This window comes from Salvelinus namaycush, chromosome 28 (genome assembly GCF_016432855.1).
Source record: "Salvelinus namaycush isolate Seneca chromosome 28, SaNama_1.0, whole genome shotgun sequence".
Taxonomy (NCBI): domain Eukaryota; kingdom Metazoa; phylum Chordata; class Actinopteri; order Salmoniformes; family Salmonidae; genus Salvelinus; species Salvelinus namaycush.
Window position 1 is genome coordinate 44,343,626 of NC_052334.1, and position 21,193 is coordinate 44,364,818.

The window sequence follows — 21,193 nt, forward strand, 5'->3', positions numbered from 1 at the left end:
CTCTGTATTTCACAGGGAGGGATCATTCGTGACAGATGCTGAAAGAGGGAAAATGTGGCTCGGTTTGCACTTCTTCTCCGTGTGGTGGGACGATTCCAGACACGTGATCAAGTAGTGGTTCTCTCACTCTTTCCTTTCTCCAGTTATTATATTATCCCCCGATGCATATTTAAGCAATAAGGCCAGAGGGGAAAGGGGGATACCTAGTCAGTTGTCCAACTGAATGTATTCAACTGAAATGTGTCTTCCGCATTTAACCCCACCCCTCTGAATCAGAGAGGTGCGGGGGGCTGCCTTAAATCGACATCCACGTCTTCGGTGCCCGGGGAACAGTGGGTTAACTGCCTTGTTCAGGGACAGAACGGCAGATTTTTACCTTGTCAGCTCGGGGATTCGATCCAGCGACCTTTCAGTTACTGGCACAACGCTCCTACCCACCAGGCTACCTGCCACCCCTAGGAGGTGTGGTATATGGCCAATATACCACGGCTAAGGGCTGTTCTTACCCACGACGCATTGCGGTAACCAGTTTATAATAGCAATAGGGCACCTCAGGGTTTGTGATATATGGCCAATATACCACGGCTAAGGGCTGTGTCCAGGCACTCCGCATTGAGTCGTGCTTAAGAAGAGACCTTAGCCGTGGTATATTGGCCATATATCACACCCCCTCGGGCCTAATTGCTTAAATACACAGCTCCTCTTGAGACTGAGAAGACAACAATGCTTTCGTTTTTTCATCTGGGGTCCTTTGTATCACGACCCACTACTGTAGCAAACCAAATTGACGCTGACGAGGATTGTTTGTCTTTTCATTGAGAGGAAGACTAACTCCACAACATGACATCACCGAACAAATCCACTCAGATCTACATGAATGCACAAAATGGAGATACGTGTGCTTAATTCAGACCTCACACATTAATGCCAATAGGAGACTTGGGCACGCCACTATGTGGGCAGGGGCTAGATAGATGGGGCTAGGAGAACGTTAGATCGGGGCATCCCCAACTATCATCCTAGCCCAAAGGGAGACTCCGCAATCTGGCATCACCAAATAAATAAAACATCAATTGCCTGGGCTATGGGTGGAGGCCATGTGCCTATTGGCTAGGAGAAAGTTAAAGTCAGAAGTGTCTCCACCTGTCGTCCCTGCTTGAGGCCAGTGGGGGTGCTGCTGGCGCTATGTGGCGTGGGTCCCAGCAGGCCCAGCCTGGCGCCGGGCAGGCTCCGCGAGGGCATCTGGAACTGGCGCAGGCTGCGACGGGCTGCCGACACGCTGCTGCTGCCCCCCACGCAGCCCGCCGTGGGGAGAGAATTGGACTGGCTGAAGCCCCGGCTACTGCTGCTGCTGCATGGGAGGAGAGAGAGAGACAATGCTCTGATCATCATTTGATCTTTTTCCCAATATTTTTTAGGCCGTTAGGAATCAAAGAAGTTAAAGTATTTTGTGACAACAGCACGTCACCCTCTCTCTCTGTGCGTGCGGTCTATAGCCTACCTCCTCTGCGCCCGATAGCCGGCCATGTCCAAGAGGGCCTTCCTGGGGAACGAACGGATCAGCTTCTGCACCTGTTGTTTCCACGACAACAGTCGCTTCTTCTGCGTCTCCGTGAATGCCTGCGGGAGGAGAGGGGGGTGAGAGGGGAGAGGGGGGAAGGAGGGGTTGCAGGGCCAAAGAGAAGGAGAGAGCATGACTCAGGGTTTTGCAGTCAGAACATTTTGAGACCTTCTAATGTGATACATTCACCCTTGAGCTAAATAAGGGTCTGAAGAAGTGTATAAAGAAAAGTCTTGTCAGTCAGGTGTGTGTGTGTGTGTCTGTGCGTGTACCTCGTGAAGAAGGCACTTGTCAATGAGCTGCAGGTAGGAGCTGATGTTCTCTTCGTCCGGCCTGGACACCAGGAGCTGTGTGCAAACTGGAGCGTGAAAGAGGAAAGAGTGAGGCAGGGGGAATTTGATGACAGAGGGCGTTTGAGCGAAGAGGAAAGCTCAGGGGAAACCTGGCCCCACTGATTTACATCTTCCACATTTGTTCTGATATGGCCACTGTTTGCTCAGCACATAACACTGACATGGTAATGGAGAGGAAGGGCAGTCAAAAAACCAAAAGGCCCCATACTAGAATGTTCCTTATTCCACCCTTAAAGGGGCAATTTACTCCAAATGTTTTTCATTAGTCCACTTTTGATGCAGTCCCAAAAAGTGTGAATATCAGCGTTAAAGTTTTCAAGATATATCGCTTTCAGTCTCCTGATGCCCAAAACGAAGTAAATGCAAAAAGCCTATAATGTTGTCTTTTGCGTCATCAGACTTTACCAGGAAGTAGACACAGGCTTTCTATAAGGCTAGCTCTGACGCTCTCATGTGCAAAATAATGATATTTTGAGACCACATCGATGGTGGACTGGTGAGCAAGATATGAAAATTGTTTTTCGATTCAAATACCCCTTTAATATTGACCACATTGTGATCCCAGGTGTTCGGTGTCTTTCAGTGCAGTCTCTCAGCAGCACCTACATCAAACGTGTTGTGTCAACTTCACTTCCCAACCTATGGGACTAAATCCTCTGTACCTTTGCCCATGACGCGGGTGAACTGGCCGGGGATGTCCCCCTCAGCGATGAGGGTGGTCCCCGTCTCCCCCTCCCCTCCTCCCGGGCCGGCGCTGCTCTTCCCCTCTGGGCTCAACAGGGGCCTGTGTGCGGTCGAGGAGGGCGAGCTAGGGGACGACTCATCGCTGGCCACCGCCTTGATGGGCGTCAGGATCATCTGTTGGAGCTCGGCGAGAGGGCCACGCAGGTTACCGCCCTCCAACACATCCTGGGAGAGAGAGGGAGTGAAGGGGGAAAATAATACAAGGAAGTGATGGAGAGAGATACAAGGGCAAGTAAACAAAGTGAGAGAGAGAGAAAGTTAAGAGAGAATAAAGGAATGAGAAAGGAGAGAGAGGTCACAGAGATGAGGGAAAAGAGGAGTGAAAAGAAAGAAGAAGGTAGGTATAGCAGGGAGAAAGTCAAATCAGCACGATATGAAGGCGCTTCTTTAACATCGAAGACACACATCAGCAGCTTGTACACGTGGAGGCCTGGAGATGCTAAATGTGTTTATGCTAATTAATGGTCAATTACCGTGAGACCGGCAGTCTTTTGCATGACACTAACCAGCAGACAAAATGTCATGACCACAGCCCTAGATGATACCAAACAGTTCCGGACCGTTACAGTAAGGGAGGCAAATACGCATAGTGCTATTCAGAGGAGAATCATTCTAGAAGTCTACGTCAGAGTCCTCTCTACACCAGCAGCTGTTAGGTGGGCGACGGGATACCAGCCATGAGATGACGAGGGAAAATAAAGTAGTTCCAAAAATACACGCACGTTTCGCTCCTATCCTGTCTGCGTCTCAAAGTGAAAGGAGAGCTTCCAAGGGCCCTCACTTGGACATCTTCCTAGTATTGTTTTCACCAGTCTTTTCCACTACGTGCAGATGGAAGGAAGAAGTCGAACAGAGGAAAAAGAGAACGAGCAACTGTCCTAACTCCAGTTGACTGACCCTTTAGAAAGGAAGACAAAAGCTGACCACAGTTGTCCGCCTATTTCACTCAAGCCCAATCCCAAAATCGACCCCTAGACCCTATGCACTCACAGATCTGAGAGGATTTGACTGGTGTAAGCAATATGGTAATAGCTCCACTTGTTCACAACGATATTGCTCACACTGTACCTATCAAATCCTCTTAGATTGCCACAAGTGCACAGGGTGTAGGGTTTAGAGGTTGATTTGGGATTGGGCCTCCAGACATTGTAGAAGCTTTGTGACAATTCCCTCAACCTAATAAAGTTGACAACTTGCACCGCTGACCTTCTCTAGGCAACGCAGCATTTTCTGACGCTCCTTCAGTTTCTGAATGCTGATCACTATCTTGTGCCGTGCCCCTTTGGTGACATTCTGCAGAAGAAAAACACAAGTTCACTCTTTCACAACATTCCTTCATCACACACACCAACGACATGTTAAATACACAGTGGAACTAATAATGAATTACTCAAAAGTGTTGAAACTGAAAATGTCTATCACTTTACTTAAAGCCTGCGGTTATAATGCTTTATAACTTGTTATAAGCACGAATGAGCCGTTATAATGTCTTATTTGTAACGCTTAAAATACCGGTTCATGTCTATCAGCTCTTTTATGAAGACAACTTTGTGGGAAAAGTACAGTACTAAAAACTGAAGGCAATGACTTTCAATGCCCTAACATTTGCTGTTACATTCCTAGTACATTTTCATTAGGTATTCCCATAGTTAGAACAAGCCATCTATGCTCTGGTTACTACTGACCTGTGATTCCAGCTGCTGTTCGGTCAGTGACATCATCTCGTCATACGTCATGGTGGAGAAGAGCGCTGCATATTTGTGGAGACGGAGGCTTTTCAGCCAGGCTGGCACATCTGTAGGCACACATACACACGTCAGACCAATGTCACATGTCTAGGGCACAGCTGGAGTAAGTCAGGGACCTATGACATCACATATGGGGTAGTGTCCTCCTTTCTGGTAATCCCGCTCACCATTAAAACTGGCCTAATGGCTCAGGGGTGTCCCAAATGGCACCCTATTCCCTATTAAATACTTTACTTTAGACCAGGGCCCATAAAGCTCTGGTCAAAAGTAGTGCACTATATAGGGATAATGGGCCATTTGGGAACCCTGCAACTCTAACCTTTCCTGTCAAAGCTGTGACGTAAACATCGATACAAGAGACCACCTCCTATTTTGGTTGCTAGCTGAGAGAGTTTTTGTTCTATGACCATTAGTTTACTAGGAGCGTACAAAGGAAAATTATAGCGCTTGCTATGGTTGTTGTGTGTTGATAGTGCAAATGTCAATTCACTTAGCGGTCTTTCACTTTACTGGTTTAAATCTTGTTTCATTGCCACCTCATAATTGGTAACATTGAATTTTAACAGTGTACTGGATGCAAACGATAGGCTCTAAACAAAGAATAAAATGGCCTTCTTTCAAAATCTTTGACCCTAAGCAAAGACTTACAAATCTAGAAACCGCCACTGTTAGCAGGATGGACCGTTCAGGACCCGTATTCACAAAGTGTCTCAGAGTAGGATATGCTGATATATGATCAGTTTGCGTTTTATATCGTAATGAATACAGACAGGAGGACGGACCTGATCCTTAATCAGCACTCCTACGCTGAGACACGTTTGGAATATAGGTGATGATGGATGGAACGCTTCGGGGGAACTAATGTTTATATTGTTAACGCTTATCAATGCTTAGTAAACTCTATTCAAAGAACTCTGGTGGGAGTTGACTGTAAATATACTGGTGGTTTTTATGAACTTTCCCCCCCCAACAACCCAAACAGGCGAGTCATCTCACTCTTCCCATAGATAGCTAAGGTGAAGTGAAGTTCAGGGTCATGTTCATTAGGCACCCAATGGAAGAAAATGGACTGAAACAGGGAGGGACTACCTGGACTATGAAACACCAATGTTCCATTTCAGTTGCAAAACGTTTTCAAATATTGTGTGCCCTAATGAACATGACCCAGAAGACGACTTGGACGCTATGCCAGTTATCTTTAGAGAATTTGACTTATCAGAGGGGGATGTGGTGCCAAGAAACGTCACTGTACTGTATGCAGGCAGGCAGGGACTGTTCCGATTTGTACGTCAGTCTGGATAAGGGGCATTTGCTGAACTAATACGTGTCAATGGTAGTGAGGGTCAAGCAGTGTTTCCCCTACCATTGTAAAGCTGGGGCAGGCCCCCCTGCCCAACTCGGTTGGTCCCCAGAGGGCCTGGATGTTGCTTTGGGGGCCTTTGCGCCACGCCTGGACAATAATCTAAGGGAAAGACTGGGGTAAAGAAGTGGGGAAACTTGTGAAAATGCTTCAGCCGGCATCAACTATAAAGCCCCCGACTGATGTTAAGGGATCAGGTCACACATTTATGGAGTGATATTAATTCCAACATACATTTGATCTTGAATTCATTCATCTTGAATTTGTATTCATAAATTGGATCAACTTGTAAAACGCAAAGTAAAAAAATATTGAATTCAAATTCTAAAATGATTAAATTCGTATAACATTTCTGTTGGCACTAATATCACCCCATACACCTTTCCTCACACACACTTTTCTCAAAACCAAATAACCAAAAAATTCACACAACTATCCCAATGAAAAACCAACATCGGCTTAAAACGAGAGGTAAGAAGGCTATCTGACCACTCAACCAAAACCATCCTTTTCATGATGTCCCATACATTTGGCTTCAGGGTTATATGGGGTATATGAACCAGATATCACTGTATCTCCGTGTCATGTCCTGAGACTGAGCATGCAACAGGGTCTAAAAGAAAGCCACCCCTGAAAGATGTCATCGGAGACTGACTGGAGCATGTTTGCTTGTGTCCTGGCATGTGTGCTCCTGCCCTGTCTGTGCCCCGCTGTTGCTACTGTAGTCAAGAATCAAGCGAGCCCTTAACATGAGCGGCAGTGGTGCATAACAACTTAAAATACCATGCGACAGGTGTCTTGTTTCCTGTTGTCACGTTCACTCAAATATGCGCACAGACAAGACATCAGAGATAGGTCTAATAAGTGATGAAACCATAGAATGTGATATATTGAACTATGTACAAAAAAAACTCATCCACAAAGTACCATTGATGTGACCAATGTGGTGCTTTTCTGTAGGCTACATTCAGTATTATGTGACAACAGATGGGATGTTCATTTCTAAGAAAGGGAAGCTGGGGGAAGGGGCGGCTTGTGAACACCTGGAAAAAAGCAAGTTGCTTGTTTGGCTAGAGGACAAGGTTGCAATTGGGGGAGGGAGGTGGCAACCAAACCAATCAATCAACAATTGATCCAGAGGTTACCAGGGGTCATGAGTGATCTTTCACAAAAAACAAACAAAAAAAACTGACCAAACAGGACAGGTCGCTTCACCCTGCGAGAAACCACATCTCCCTCCTCCCTCTTCCTTTCTGGGAAATAGTCCCTCACACACCAAACATATGGTTTGAAAGGAGTTTCTGGAAAACATTATGGGAGAATCTCAATTGCATACTCCTCGCGTCCGCTCTCCTCATCTCTTTCTCAATTTATAGTGTAGTGATCTGGTCATTCATTAAAAAAAAATATGTAAACTTCAAATATCAGTCGCAATGTCAGTTGGAACAGAGCTTTTGTCCTGGTCTGAGGAGGGTTATTGTTAAAGAGGTGTCCTAGGGAGACTTTCAATTGCATGTTCTCTCTCCTCGTCTCTTCCTCAAAACCCATTGGAGGAAAAGGTCAGAGTGGAGGGAAATTTGGCTTTCTCATCCAATGGAGGCGAGAAGAGGGTACACGAGGAGTATGTGGTTGAGTCTCCCGAGGACACCTCTTCAACAATAACCTCCTCAGACCAGGACAAAAGCTCTGTTCCAACTGACATTGCGACTGATATTTAGAAGTTTTAAAATTTTAAATCAATGACCAGATCACTACACTACAAATCTAACTGCCAAATGCAGGGGGGGCAGCATTGGTCACCTCAAAACAAACAATCGATGAGGGACATGCTGAAGTGAACACCCTCCACTCCCCTGGCCCCCATGGCTGCCTCCTCCATTGCTACTCTGTCCACTGCGCCTAAGTTACGCATGAAAGCGGTGGAGTACCGAACTCACCCCTCATGCAGCTGCCCTCCTCATGGAATGTGCTGCTGCGGTGCAAGCCTCCTCCATCCTCCAGGTGCTCACTGCAGCCGCTGCCCGACGACGCTACGCTGCTCTGAGGGGAGAGGGGAGCGTGGTGAGGGTTGCTGGGGGCCAGCCCCAGCCCTCCTCCTCCCCGGGGACCGCGCAGGTCCTCCTGGGAGAGCCAACCATGACCCAGACCCAGGCCCAGGGCTTGGCCACCCGACGAGGAGGAGGAACTGGCCAAGGAGCTGCCGCTCATCGGGGGGGTGAGGGACACCGAGCGCTTCAGGGGACTGTGCTGCCCGCCGCCACCGCCGGACAGGACTGCAAGATACACACAAGAGACAGGGGGGAGGGGGAGGCCCAGACTGTTAGAAAGGGGCTCAGCGGTCTGTCTACCATGATACTACTAGGACAACACACTGTGTTAGCAAGAGAACTAGTAGGGACATATGGACAGATGGGCATGGTGAGGCCCAGACCAGACATGAGCCTTAGCCCACTGCTCAACTTTGATACTGTAATCAATGTATTGATGACAACACCCATTCACAATACACGGTTCCCCAGCCAGAAGTCTCTGTCTGCACCAGAGGGAAGTAGGCTAGTGGTGATGGAGCTCTAGTGAGATGTGAAAGCAGCTTTTCAGTCAGAGCGTCTGGATTATGGAACACACTGCCAACCAGTGTGAGAGAGTACAGTACCTTTGCTAGCTTTCAGGAAAGCCTGAAAAAGTGGCTGAAGACAAACCAGTCACATGAACATGAAGACACTTCGACTCTTAAGATTTCAGATACTGTAGGACCAAGGGACATATAAAAACACTGATGTAATATTATAATTATATAGTCTATTGTTGCTTGTGTGTGTGTGTGCAGTTGAAGTCGGAAGTTTACATACACCTTAGCCAAATACATTTCAACTCAGTTTTTCACAATTCCTGACATTTAATCATAGTAAAAATTCCCTGTCTTAGGTCAGTTAGGATCACCATTTTATTTTAAGAATGTGAAACGTCAGAATAATAGTAGAGAGAATGATTTATTTCAGCTTTTATTTCTTTCATCACATTCCCAGTGGGTCAGAAGTTTACATACATTCAATTAGTATTGTGGCATTGCCTTTAAATTGTTTAACTTGGGTCAAACGTTTCGGGTAGCCTTCCACAAGCTTCCCACAATAAGTTGGATGAATTTTGGCACATTCCTCCTGACAGAGCTGATGTAACTGAGTCAGGTTTGTAGGCCTCCTTGCTCGCACATGCTTTTTCAGTTCTGCCCACAAATTTTCTATAGGATTGAGGTCAGGGCTTTGTGATGGCCACTCCAATACCTTGACTTTGTTGTCCTTAAGCCATTTTGCCACAACTTTGGAAGTATGCTTGTAGTCATTGTACATTTGGAAGACCCATTTGCGACCAAGCTTCAACTTCCTGACTGATGTCTTGAGATGTTGCATCAATATATCCACATACTTTTCCATCCTCATGATGCCATCTATTTTGAGAAGTGCACCAGTCCCTCCTGCAGCAAAGCATCCCCACAACATGATGCTGCCACAACCGTGCTTCATGTTTGGGATGGTGTTCTTCGGCTTGCAAGCCTCCCCCTTTTCCCTCCAAACATAACAATGGTCATTATGTCCAAACAGTTCTATTTTTGTTTCATCAGACCAGAGGACATTTCTCCCAAAACTATAATCTTTGTCCCCATGTGCAGTTGCAAACTGTAGTCTGGCTTTTTTATGGCGGTTTTGGAGCAGTGGCTTCTTCCTTGCTGTGCGGCCTTTCAGATTGTGTCGATATAGGACTCGTTTTACTGTGGATATAGATAATTTTGTACCTGTTTACTCCAGCATCTTCACAAAGTAGATGTCCTAAACGGCTTGCCAAACTATAGTTTGTTAACAAGAAATTTGTGGAGTGGTTGAAAAACTAGTTTTAATGACTCCATCCTCAGTGTATGTAAGCTTCCGACTTCAACTGTGTGTGTGATATATATATATATATATATATATATATATATATATATATATATATATATATATATATATAGAGAGACACAAAATGATGTGAAAACCCCTTTCAAATTAGTGGATTCGTTGCTGACAGGTGTATATATAAAAAATAAAATTGAGCACACAGCCATGCAAGTGACTTTCAACGTGGCCCCATCATAGGTTGCCAGCATCAAATTTCTGCCCTGCTAGAGCGGCCCCGGTCAACTGTAAGTGCTGTTATTGTGAAGTGGAAATGTCTAGGAGCAACAACGGCTCAGCAGCGAGGGGGCCACACAAGCTCACAGAAAAGGGCTGCCGAGTGCTGAAGCGTGTAGCGCGTAAAACTATGTTCTCAGTTCCAACACTCACTACCGAGTTCCAAACTTCCTCTGGAAGCAACGTCAACACAAGAACTGTTAGTTGGGAGCTTCATGAAATGGGTTTCCATGACCGAGAAGCCACACACAAGCCTAAGATCACCATGCGCAACGCCAAGCGTCAGCTGTATTGGTGTAAAGCTCGCCGCCATTGGACTCTGGAGCAGTTGAAATGCGTTCTCTGGATTGTTGAATCACGCTTCACTATCTGGCAGTCCGACGGACAAATCTGGGTTTGGTGGATGCCAGGAGAACGCTACCTGCCAGAATGCATAGTGCCAACTGTAAAGTTTGGTGGAGGAGGAATAATAGTCTGGGGCTGTTTTTCATGGTTCGGGCATGGCCCCTTAGTTCCAGTGAAGGGAAATCTTAATGCTATAGCATTCACTGACATTGTGGACGACTATGTGCTTCCAACTTTGTGGCAACAGTTTGGGGAAGGCCCTTTCCTGTTTCAACATGACAATGCCCCGCACACAAAGCGAGGTCCATACAGAAATGGTTTGTCGAGATCGGTGTGGAAGAACTTGACTGCACAGAGCCCTGACCTCAACCCCATCAAAAACCTTTGGGATGAATTGGAACGCCGACTTGCGAGCCAGGCCTAACCGCCCAACATCAGTGCTCGACCTCACTAATGCTTGTTTTATACATAGATATTTTAATAGTGTGTTACATTGTAGCATTGTATTGATGTTGATGGTTCTCCGCCCAGGGACTACAGATTAACTTTTGCTACAGCTAAATCTGGTGCAATGGCATGTTGTACATGGTCCCTGACAAATAAACAAAAAAATAAGCATGCTGCATGCTCAAAGTTGTGTGGTTAGGGGGCTAGCTACTGCGGGTGGGGTGGTGGAGGCGTAGGGTGTTGTATTATCAGAATCCCGCGTCGAGTCGACACAGCCTGCCTTGTGTTCAAACGGTTGTCTACCTTCTAACTCCTACCTTCTAACAACATTTCTGTAGTTAAGACGGAGACCTAGAGAATCACTCCTGATTAAAACAAACTTTCCCTCCTAAAAAATTATCCGAGGGCAGCTGGCTTTGAAACATCAGTTTTCGCATTTAATAAACTGTTCCCAGGCCAGCCTCTGTGGAACTACATGGCAAAAGAGGCCGCTGAGCAAAGGGGCGGCAGGTAGCCTAGTGGTTAGAGTGTTGGGCCAGTAACCGGAAGGTTGCTAGACTGAATCGCCGAGCTGACAAGGTAAAAATCTGTCGTTCTGCCCCTGAATAAGGCTGAACACTGTTCCTAGGCCGTCATTGTAAATAAGAATTTGTTCTTAACTGACTTGCCTAGTTAAATAAAAAAATAGAAGCCAGGTCACACAAAACTTGTCCCATTTGTGAGTGAGTGAGATATATATATCTGTCACAGACCTTCCAGAAGAAGCTAGAGCGGGCACACTGGCTGAGAAGGCAAATGAGATGATGTACAGGAGAACGCTTTGTGCCGCCCGCCAGTCTCTTTCTCCCCCTATATGCGGCACCACTAACTGTGTTGGCTTGGCTATGTATAGGACTTCACGGGCTGATTTAAAATAGGTTCCCAGCTAACATTACAAGCTCCAGTCCCTAAATATTAGCCATTTTCCTTACATACAGACTCTCCACAAAGGCTACCTTACATGGGTAAGCGATGGGGCTAGGGCGGTACAGTGCGGTAAAAGATGGGGAGGAATGATTTTACGGGAAAATTATTATACCAAAAGGTGAGGACAACAATTCACCTGACAAGACTGAATCCAAACATTACGCTGTTGATTTTACATTTACTGTACTTTTCGCCGCATTTGTTGATAACTATATCTGAAAATACTCTGGATACCATGACGAGAATATTCCTGGAAAATGTGACTCGTTTCAGGAAACTAGTCATATGTCGCACGTCACTACTTCACAGGAGAGGTATTTGAACATGTTTTTGAATGCGTTTTTGGGCAGAAATGCCTTTTGGAACATGTGAACTTTCATGAGCCTTAATAACAAACTTGTAATGCCATTTGTAAATACGGATACAATTATTAACTTACAAGCCTAGTTGGTTTAGCCACAGAAAAAGTCCGAAACCTTCACGCTAACCATGATTGGATGAGATAATAGATGGGCTGGACATCCCGAGAGATGAGTTAGATTGCAAGACACACACAATGGATTGGTCTGCCATGCAGCATGCTTCTGTCTATAACATGAGCTGCTCAGTGTGAGTAGATAATCCATTCAACTGCAACTTTTTTGAAAAATATCACGAAGAACTGCAATGAAGAAGTTGATCGAGTCTTGAAATCAGTGGAATGCCCGATGGAAGCAGAGTATGATAGCTAAGGAAATTCTGGCGTTTAATTTCAAATATGGGGAGGGAGTCGAAAAGAAAAAAATACGGAAGGCTGTTGTATAAAATGGATTACATTTTCAAACTAAGGGCAACCATGGCATCCGTGACAGAGAGGGAGAAACGTTCATCCATGTATACGGGTAAGAGTCTGGCTAGCTACATTTTCAGATCTTACATGTTTCTAATTTAGTCAGAAAATCATTTTCATTGCAAATTAAAGCGTACTGTTAGCTAGCCAGTTATGTATACTGTTAGCTAGCCACGTGTATAATCTGTGTAGTAATATTACTTGTCTCAGAAAGCAATTTGCATTGTTAGTTATAGCCTAATGTTAAAAGGCTGCATGACACCTGCAACATGGTGGTCCAAAATATCACAAGCCCATTCGCTTAAAAATGTATTTAGGATATGTCAATCTAGCAAACCAGGCCACTAAAAGCAACTCTCTAAACAATGTTTTTGTTAGTTTCTATTTTGTTAGCTAGCTAGCTAATGTTAAGTTAATGTTAAGTTGTGAGTGTGTAGCTAGCTAACATTGAACCTAGTTGGTTAACTTTAGTTATCCGCAGATTCATGCATGGTAGTAACATGAGTTGGGATTATGGTACATTTTTTAGCTAGCTAGCTACATGTCTAAACAAGGCGGCACTTTGCAAGTAACCATTTCACTGTACTGTTTACACCTTCTGTAACCTGGGCATGTGACAAATAAAGGTTGACTATATTTGATATAGTGTGTGTTTACCAGAGACAGTAATGCGAAGAACAACATGACCTGCACCAAAGTCAAATTAGGATATAACGTTAGGCCTACGAGTGTCCAAGTTCTAAAATTATGCGGTAGAATGCCCTGCTTTTATTTCGTCACACTCACAACTTAACATTAACTTAACATTAGCTAGCTAGCTAACAAAATAGAAACTAACAAAAACATTGTTTAGAGAGTTGCTTTTAGTGGCCTGGTTTGCTAGATTGACATAGCCTAAATTCATTTTTAAGCGAATGGGCTTGTTGACAGTTGTGATATTTTGGACCACCATGTTGCAGATGTCATGCAGCATGTCTTGTTGTGTTTATACTTTTTCATAAACGACAATGACAAGTTTGATGTTGGACGACAATAGAATGTTCATGATGTCACTGCGACAACTGTCTTCAAACATGTCAATAAAAGTAGTATAAACCAGCCTTTAGTCTTGAAACTTTTGGTCGTTAAGTACATGGTCTCACGTGAATCCTTAAAATAAATAAATATATTATTTCATCTTTATTTAACCAGGTAGGCTAGTTGAGAACAAGTTCTCATTTGCAACTGCGACCTGGCCAAGATAAAGCATAGCAGTTCGACACATACAACAGAGTTACACATGGAATAAACAAAACATACATTCAATAATACAGTAGAAAAATAAGTCTATATACAGTGAGCACAAATGAGGTAAGATAATGGCAATAAATAGGCCATGGTGGCAAAGTAATGACAATATAGCAATTAAACACTGGAATGGTAGATGTGCAGAAGATGAATGTGCATGTAGAGATACTGGGGTGCAAAGGAGCAAGATAAATAAATAAATCAATACAGAATGGGGATTAGGTAGTTGGATGGGTTTAATAGAGATGGGCTATGTACAGGTGCAGTGATCTGTGAGCTGCTATGACAGCTGGTGCTTAAAGCTAGTGAGGGAGATGAGTCTCCAGCTTCAGTGATTTTTGCAGTTTGTTCCAGTCATTGGCAGCAGAGAACTGGAAGGAAAGGCGGCAAAAGGAGGAATTGGCTTTGGGGGTGACCAGTGAGATATACCTGCTGGAGCGCGTGCTACGAGTGGGTGCTGCTATGGTGACCAGTGAGCTGAGATAAGGCCAGGCTTTACCTAGCAGAGACTTGTAGATGACCTGGAGCCAGTGGGTTTGGTGACGAGTATGAAGCGAGGGCCAGCCAACGAGAGCGTACAGGTCGCAGTGGTGGGTAGTATATGGGGCTTTGGTGACAAAACGTGATAGACTGCATCCAATTTGTTGAGTAGAGTGTTGGAGGCTATTTAATAAATGACATCGCCGAAGTCGAGGATCGGTAGGATGGTCAGTTTTACGAAGGTATGTTTGGCAGCATGAGTGAAGGATGCTTTGTTGCGAAATAAGAATCCGATTCTAGATTTAATTTTGGATTGGAGATGCTTAATGTAAGTCTGGAAGGAGAGTTTACAGTCTAACCAGACACCTACGTATTTGTAGTTATCCACATATTCTAAGTCGGAGCAGTCCAGAGTAGTGATGCTGGACGGGCGGGCAGGTTGCATTTAAGAGCAGTTGGAGGCAACGGAAGGAGAGTTGTATGGCATTGAAGCTCGTCTGGAGTAGAGGTCGACCGATTATGATTTTTCAACGCCGATACCGATTATTGGAGGACCAAAAAAAGCCGATACCGATTAATCGGCTGATTTTTTATTTTTATTTGTAATAATGACAATTAAAACAATACTGAATGAACAATTATTTTAACTTAATATAATACATCAATAAAATCAATTTAGCCTCAAATAAATAATGAAACATGTTCAATTTTGTTTAAATAATGCAAAAACAAAGTGTTGGAGAAGAAAGTAAAAGTGTAATATGTGCCATGTAAAAAAGCTAACGTTTAAGTTCCTTGCTCAGAACATGAGAACATATGAAAACTGGTTGTTCCTTTTAACATGAGTCTTCAATATTCCCATGTAAGAAGTTTTAGGTTGTAGTTATTATAGGAATTATAGGACTATTTCTCTCTATACAATTTGACTATTGGATGTTCTTATAGGCACTTTAGTATAGCCAGTGTAACAGTATAGCTTATGTCCCTCTCCTCGCTCCTACCTGGGCTCAAACCAGGAACACATCGACAACAGCCACCCTCGAAGCAGCGTTACCCATGCAGAGCAAGGGGAACAACTACTCCAAGTCTCAGAGCGAGTGACGTTTGAAACGCTATTAGCGCGCACCCCGCTAACTAGCTAGCCATTTCACATCGGTTACACCAGCCTAATCGATAGGCTTGAAGTCATAAACAGCGCAATGCTTGTAGCATTGCGAAGATCTGCTGGCTAACGCACAAAAGTGCTGTTTGAATGAATGCTTACGAGCCTGCTGCTGCCTACCATCGCTCAGTCAGACTGCTCTATCAAATCATAGACTTAATTATAACATAACACACAGATATATGAGCCTTTGGTCATTAATATGGTCGAATCCGGAAACTATAATTTCGAAAACAAAACGTTTATTCTTAAAACCGTTCCGTATTTTATCTAACGGATGGCATCCCTAAGTCTAAATATTGCTGTTACATTGTACAACCTTCAATGTTATGTCATAATTATGTACAATTCTGGCAAATTATTTACGGCCTGTGTTAGGAATAAATGGACTTCACACAGTTCGCAATGAGCCAGTCGGCCCAAACTGCTGCATATAACCTGACTGCTTGCACGGAACGCAAGAGAAGTGACACAATTTCCCTAATTATAAGAAATTCATGTTAGCAGGCAATATTAACTAAATATGCAGGTTTAAAAATATATACTTGTGTATTGATTTTAAAGAAAGGCATTGATGTTTATGGTTAGGTACATTGGTGCAACGACAGTGCTTTCGCAAATGCGCTTGTTGAATCATCACCCGTTTGTCGAAGTAGGCTGTGATTCGATGAGAAATTAACAGGCACCGCATCAATTATATTCAACGCAGGACACGCTAGATAAACTAGTAATATCAACTATGTCTAGTTAACTAGTGATTATGTTAAGATTTATTGTTTTTTATAAGATAAGTTTAATGCTAGCTAGCAACTTACCTTGGCTTCTTGCTGCCCTCGCATAACAGGTAGTCAGCCTGCCACGCAGGCTCCTCGTGGAGTGCAATGTAAGGCAGGTGGTTAAAGCATTGGACTAGTAACCGGAAGATTGCAAAAACGAATCCCCGAGCTGACAAGGTAAAAATCTAAAAATATATATATATATATATATATATATATATATATATATATATATATATATATATATATATATATATATATATATATAAAAAATATATAATATATATATATATATATATATATATATATATATATAAAAATAAAAATCAGCAAATCGGTGTCCAAAAATACCAATTGTTATGAAAACTTGATATCGGCCCAAATTAATCGGCCATTCCGATTAATCGGTCGACCTCTAGTCTGGAGGTTAGTTAACACAGTGTCCAAAGGGCCAGAAGTCTACAGAATGGTGTCGTCTGCGTATAGGTGGATCAGAGAATCACCAGCAGCAAGAGCGACATCAATTGATGTATACAGAGAAGAGAGTCAGCCCGAGAATTGAACCCTGTGGCACCCCCATAGAGACTGCCAGAGGTCCGGACAACAGGCCCTCCGATTTGACACACTGAACTCTATCTGAGAAGTAGTTGGTGAACCAGGCGAGGCAATCATTTTAGAAACCAAGGCTGTTGAGTCTGCCAATAAGAATGTGGTGATTGACAGAGTCAAAAGCCTTTGCCAGGTCGATGAATACGGCTGCACAGTAATGTCTCTTATCGATGGCAGTTATGATATCATTTATGACCTTGAGCGTGGCTGAGGTGCACCCATGACCAGCTCTGAAACCAGATTGCATAACGGAGAAGGTAAGGTGGGATTCGAAATGGTCGGTAATCTGTTTGTTAACTTGGCTTTCGAAGACCTTAGAAAGGCAGGGTAGGATAGATATAGGTCTGTAACAGTTTGGGTCTAGAGTGTCTCCCCCTTTGAAGAGGGGGATGACCGCGGCAGCTTTCCAATCTTTGGGAATCGAAGACGATATGAAAGAGAGGTTGAACAGGCTAGTGATAGGGGTTGCAACAAATTCGGCAGATAATTTTAGAAAGAGAGGGTCCAGATTGTCTAACCTGGCTGATTTGTAGGGGTCCAGATTTTGCAGCTCTTTCAGAACATCAGCTATCTGGAGTTGGGTGAAGGAGAAATGGGGGAGGCTTGGGCGAGTTGCTGTGGGGAGTGCAGGGCTGACCTGGATAGGGGTAGCCAAGTGGAAAGCATGGCCAGCCGTAGAGAAATGCTTATTGAAATGCTCAAATATCGTGGATCTATCGGTGGTGACAGTGTTTCCTAGCCTCAGAGCAGTGGGAAGCTGGAAGGAGGTGCTCTTATTCTCCATGGACTTTAGTGTCCCAGAACTTTTGAGTTTGTGCTACAGGATGCAAATTTTTGCTTGAAAATGCTAGCCTTAGCTTTCCTAACTGCCTGTGTATATTGGTTCCTAACTTTCCTGAAAAGTTGCATATCACGGGGGCTGTTCGATGCTAATGCAGAACGCCACAGGATGTTTTTGTGCTGGTCAAGGGCAGTCAGGTCTGGAGAGAATTAAGGGCTATATCTATTCCTGGTTCAATTTTTTTTGAAAGGGGCATGCTTATTTAAGATGGTGAGGAAGGCATTTTTAAAGAATGACCAGGCATCCTCTACTGACAGGATGAGGTCAATATCCTTCCAGGATACCCGGGCCAGGTCGATTAGAAAGACCTGCTTACTGAAGTGTTTTAGGGAGCGTTTGACAGTGATGAGGGGTGGTCGTTTGACCGCGGACCCATTACGGATGCAGGCAATGAGGCAGTGATCGCTGAGATCTTGGTTGAAAACAGCAGAGGTGTATTTGGAGGGCATGTTGGTTAGGATGATATCTATGAGGGTGCCCGTGTTTACGGATTTGGGGTTGTACCTGGTGGGTTCATTGATAATTTGTGTGAGATTGAGGGCATCAAGCTTAGATTGTAGGATGGCCGGGGTGTTAAGCATGTCCCAGTTTAGTTCACCTAGCAGCACGAGCTCTGAAGATAGATGGGGGGCAATCAGTTCACATATGGTGTCCAGGGCACAGCTGGGGGCAGCGGGTGGTCTATAGCAAGCGGCAACGGTGAGAGACTTGTTTCTGGAAAGGTGGATTTTTAAAAGTAGAAGCTCAAATTTTTTAGGCATAGACCTAGATAGTATGACAGAACTCTGCAGGCTCTCTCTGCAGTAGATTGCAACGCCGTTACCTTTGGCAGTTCTATCTTGTCGGAAAATGTTATAGTTAGGGATGGAAATTTCTGGATTTTTGGTAGTCTGCCTGAGCCAGGATTCAGACACGGCTAGGACATCCGGGTTGGCAGAGTGTGCTAGGGCAGTGAATAAAACAAACTTAGGGAGGAGGCTTCTAATGTTAACATGCATGAAACCAAGGCTTTTACGGTTACAGAAGTCAACAAAAGATAGCGCCTGGGGAATGGGAGTGGAGCTAGGCACTGCAGGGCCTGGATTAACCTCCACATCACCAGAGGAACAGAGGAGGAGTAGGATAAGGGTACGGCTAAAGGCTAAAAGAACTGGTCGCCTAGTACGTTCGGAACAGAGTAAAAGGAGCAGGTTTCTGGGCACGGTAGAGTAGATTCAAGGCATAATGTAAAGGTCATGGTAGGATGTGAATACAGTGGGGGTAAACCTGTGCATAGAGTGACGATGGAAGAGATATTGTCTCTAGAAATATCATTTAAACCAGGTGATGTCATCGCATGTGTGGTAGGTGGAACTAAAAGTGTTAAATAAGGGGTATTGAGCAGGGCTAGAGGCTCTACAGTGAAATAAGGCAATATTCACTAACCAAAACAGCAATGGACAAGGCATATTGACATTAGCGAGAGGCATGCGTAGCCGAGTGAATCAAAGGAGTTCAGTGAGTGGCTTCAGGCAGCTAGCAAGTTATCAGAGAGGCCTTGGAGGGACGTCGCGACGGACGAAAGTCTGTTGTGGCCCCCCCGTGCTATTACGTCGGCAGACAGATCAGCAGGGCTCCGTGTGGTAAACCAGGCCAATTGGCAAAATAGGTGGCCAAAGAATTTGTCCGATGGGCCTCTTAAGCTAACAGTCCAATGTGCTCTGGACAGCTAGCAGGCCGCGGTTAGCAGGCTAACGGATGGGCATTCAGGGGACGATGCGACGGCGGAGCCAGTTGAGAAAACCCCCTCGGGCAAATCACGTCGGTGGTCCAGTCGTGATGGGTTGGCGGGGGTCCGGGCCAGTTGGCAAAATAGGTATTGTAGCCCAGGGAGTGGCTGATGGGCTTTTTTGGCTAGCCGGGAGATGGGCCTGGCAGGGCTTGCTCCAGGCTAATTGGTTCTTGCTTTGGGACAGGGATGTTAGCCAGGAGTGGCCTCTCGGATAGCAGCTAGCTAGCTGCGATGATCCATGTGAAGTTTTTTTTTTTTTTTTTTTTTAAGGTTCAGAGCTTGCGGTAGGAATCCGGCGATAAGGAGAAAAATAAGTCCGATTTGCGTCGCGCTGTGCAGACTGGCGAAAGTTGTCCGTGCTAGAGGTAGCTGATGACCGCTAGCAGTGGCTAGCTGAACACTAGCTAGTTAGCTGACTCGTTTCTGTTGGGGTTCCGGTTCAGAAGACGGATCAGCAGGGCTCCGTGTGGTAAACCAGGCCAATTGGCAAACTAGGTATAGTGGCCAAAGAATTTGTCCGATGGGCCTCTTAAGCTAACAGTCCGATGTGCTCTAGACAGCTAGCGGGCCGCAGTTAGCTAGTAGCCAGTTAGCTATTGATGGGAGTTCTGGTTCTTAAGGATTAAAATAGCAGATCCGTACCACATTGGGTGAGGTGGGTTGCAGGAGAGTATATTCAGTCCGTAGATGGAAAGTGATATAGAAATATATATGAAAAAAACAAGGAAAAACGATATTTACAAGGGAAAGGAAGGGACAAGACAAAAACACATCCGACTGCTACGCCATCTTGGAACATGAAAGAGATGGGTGGGGCTAAAGCTTTAGAGGGTGCGAACGATGCTGAATGGGTGTAGACAAAAGAAGAGCTCTCCAGCACGTGTACCAAAACATTAAAGGGCGATTTTCTCAAAAGTGGGGTTACAAGTTCAAAGCAGAATGACTTTCCCTTTGTTCCTCAACTGTAGTGTATGATATACCATTTTCTAGCTCTGAGTCTTTTATCCAATGTATAAAACAACATTTCAAATGTTGCTTTATAGGACCGAATCCAGGTGGTTGGTCACAAATGTGGGGTAGGCACAACATAATAAAACATAATGACAAGGGTTTGAGTGAGAGGACTAACTGGTGTCTAGAAGTGGCCACATACACCTCTCCAAAGTGGGCACAGTTCCTAAGAAATGTCAAAGCACTTTGATAACTCAAAGAAGAGTCTTCAACTAGAAAAGGTGCTTTTTTGAGCTGTCCTAGCTGTGCCGTTGAGAAACTAGAGCAAACACACATAGTTGTTTGGTTTGAAACACAACCCTGCATCCCCGCCATAACGGTTGTTTACACAATCCAAAAACGGTCCATTGTACAACTCAATCTGGGTCAGATGGGCATAATTTTAAAGCCTGTTATATTGCCAACATGACTAGCTAAATTATAAACTATGCAATTCAGGGAAACCGATCATAATTTTGGTGACCATAAAAATGAGTCATGAGTGCATTCAGGTGCATGTGCCACGATGAAGAGCACCAGCTGTTCCGGACGATTGTGTGATCACTCTCTGTAGCCGATGTAAGACTTTTAAACAGGTTAATATTCACAAGGCCGCAGGGCCAGAGGGATTACCAGAACGCACAATCAGAGCATGCGCTAACCAGCTGGCAAGTGTCTTCATTGACATTTTCAAACTCTCCCTGATCCCGTCTGTAATACCTACATGTTTCAAGCACACCACCATAGTCCCTGTGCCCAAG

At 44.6% G+C, this 21,193-nt stretch overlaps 1 protein-coding gene across 1 annotated transcript in view; it reads right to left on the reverse strand.

The window, feature by feature from the left end:
* The window catches only part of LOC120023707 (protein Smaug homolog 1-like), a 90,496-nt gene that overhangs the window by 24,476 nt on the left and 44,827 nt on the right, over nucleotides 1-21,193 (reverse strand). The window contains exons 5-10 of the mRNA XM_038967773.1: nucleotides 4,344-4,453; nucleotides 3,865-3,951; nucleotides 2,577-2,823; nucleotides 1,834-1,919; nucleotides 1,502-1,620; nucleotides 1,144-1,351 (exon numbers count right to left, since the gene is read on the reverse strand). Of these exons, the coding sequence (XP_038823701.1) occupies nucleotides 1,144-1,351; nucleotides 1,502-1,620; nucleotides 1,834-1,919; nucleotides 2,577-2,823; nucleotides 3,865-3,951; nucleotides 4,344-4,453 (857 nt within the window). The remainder of the gene's footprint in view (nucleotides 1-1,143; nucleotides 1,352-1,501; nucleotides 1,621-1,833; nucleotides 1,920-2,576; nucleotides 2,824-3,864; nucleotides 3,952-4,343; nucleotides 4,454-21,193) is intronic.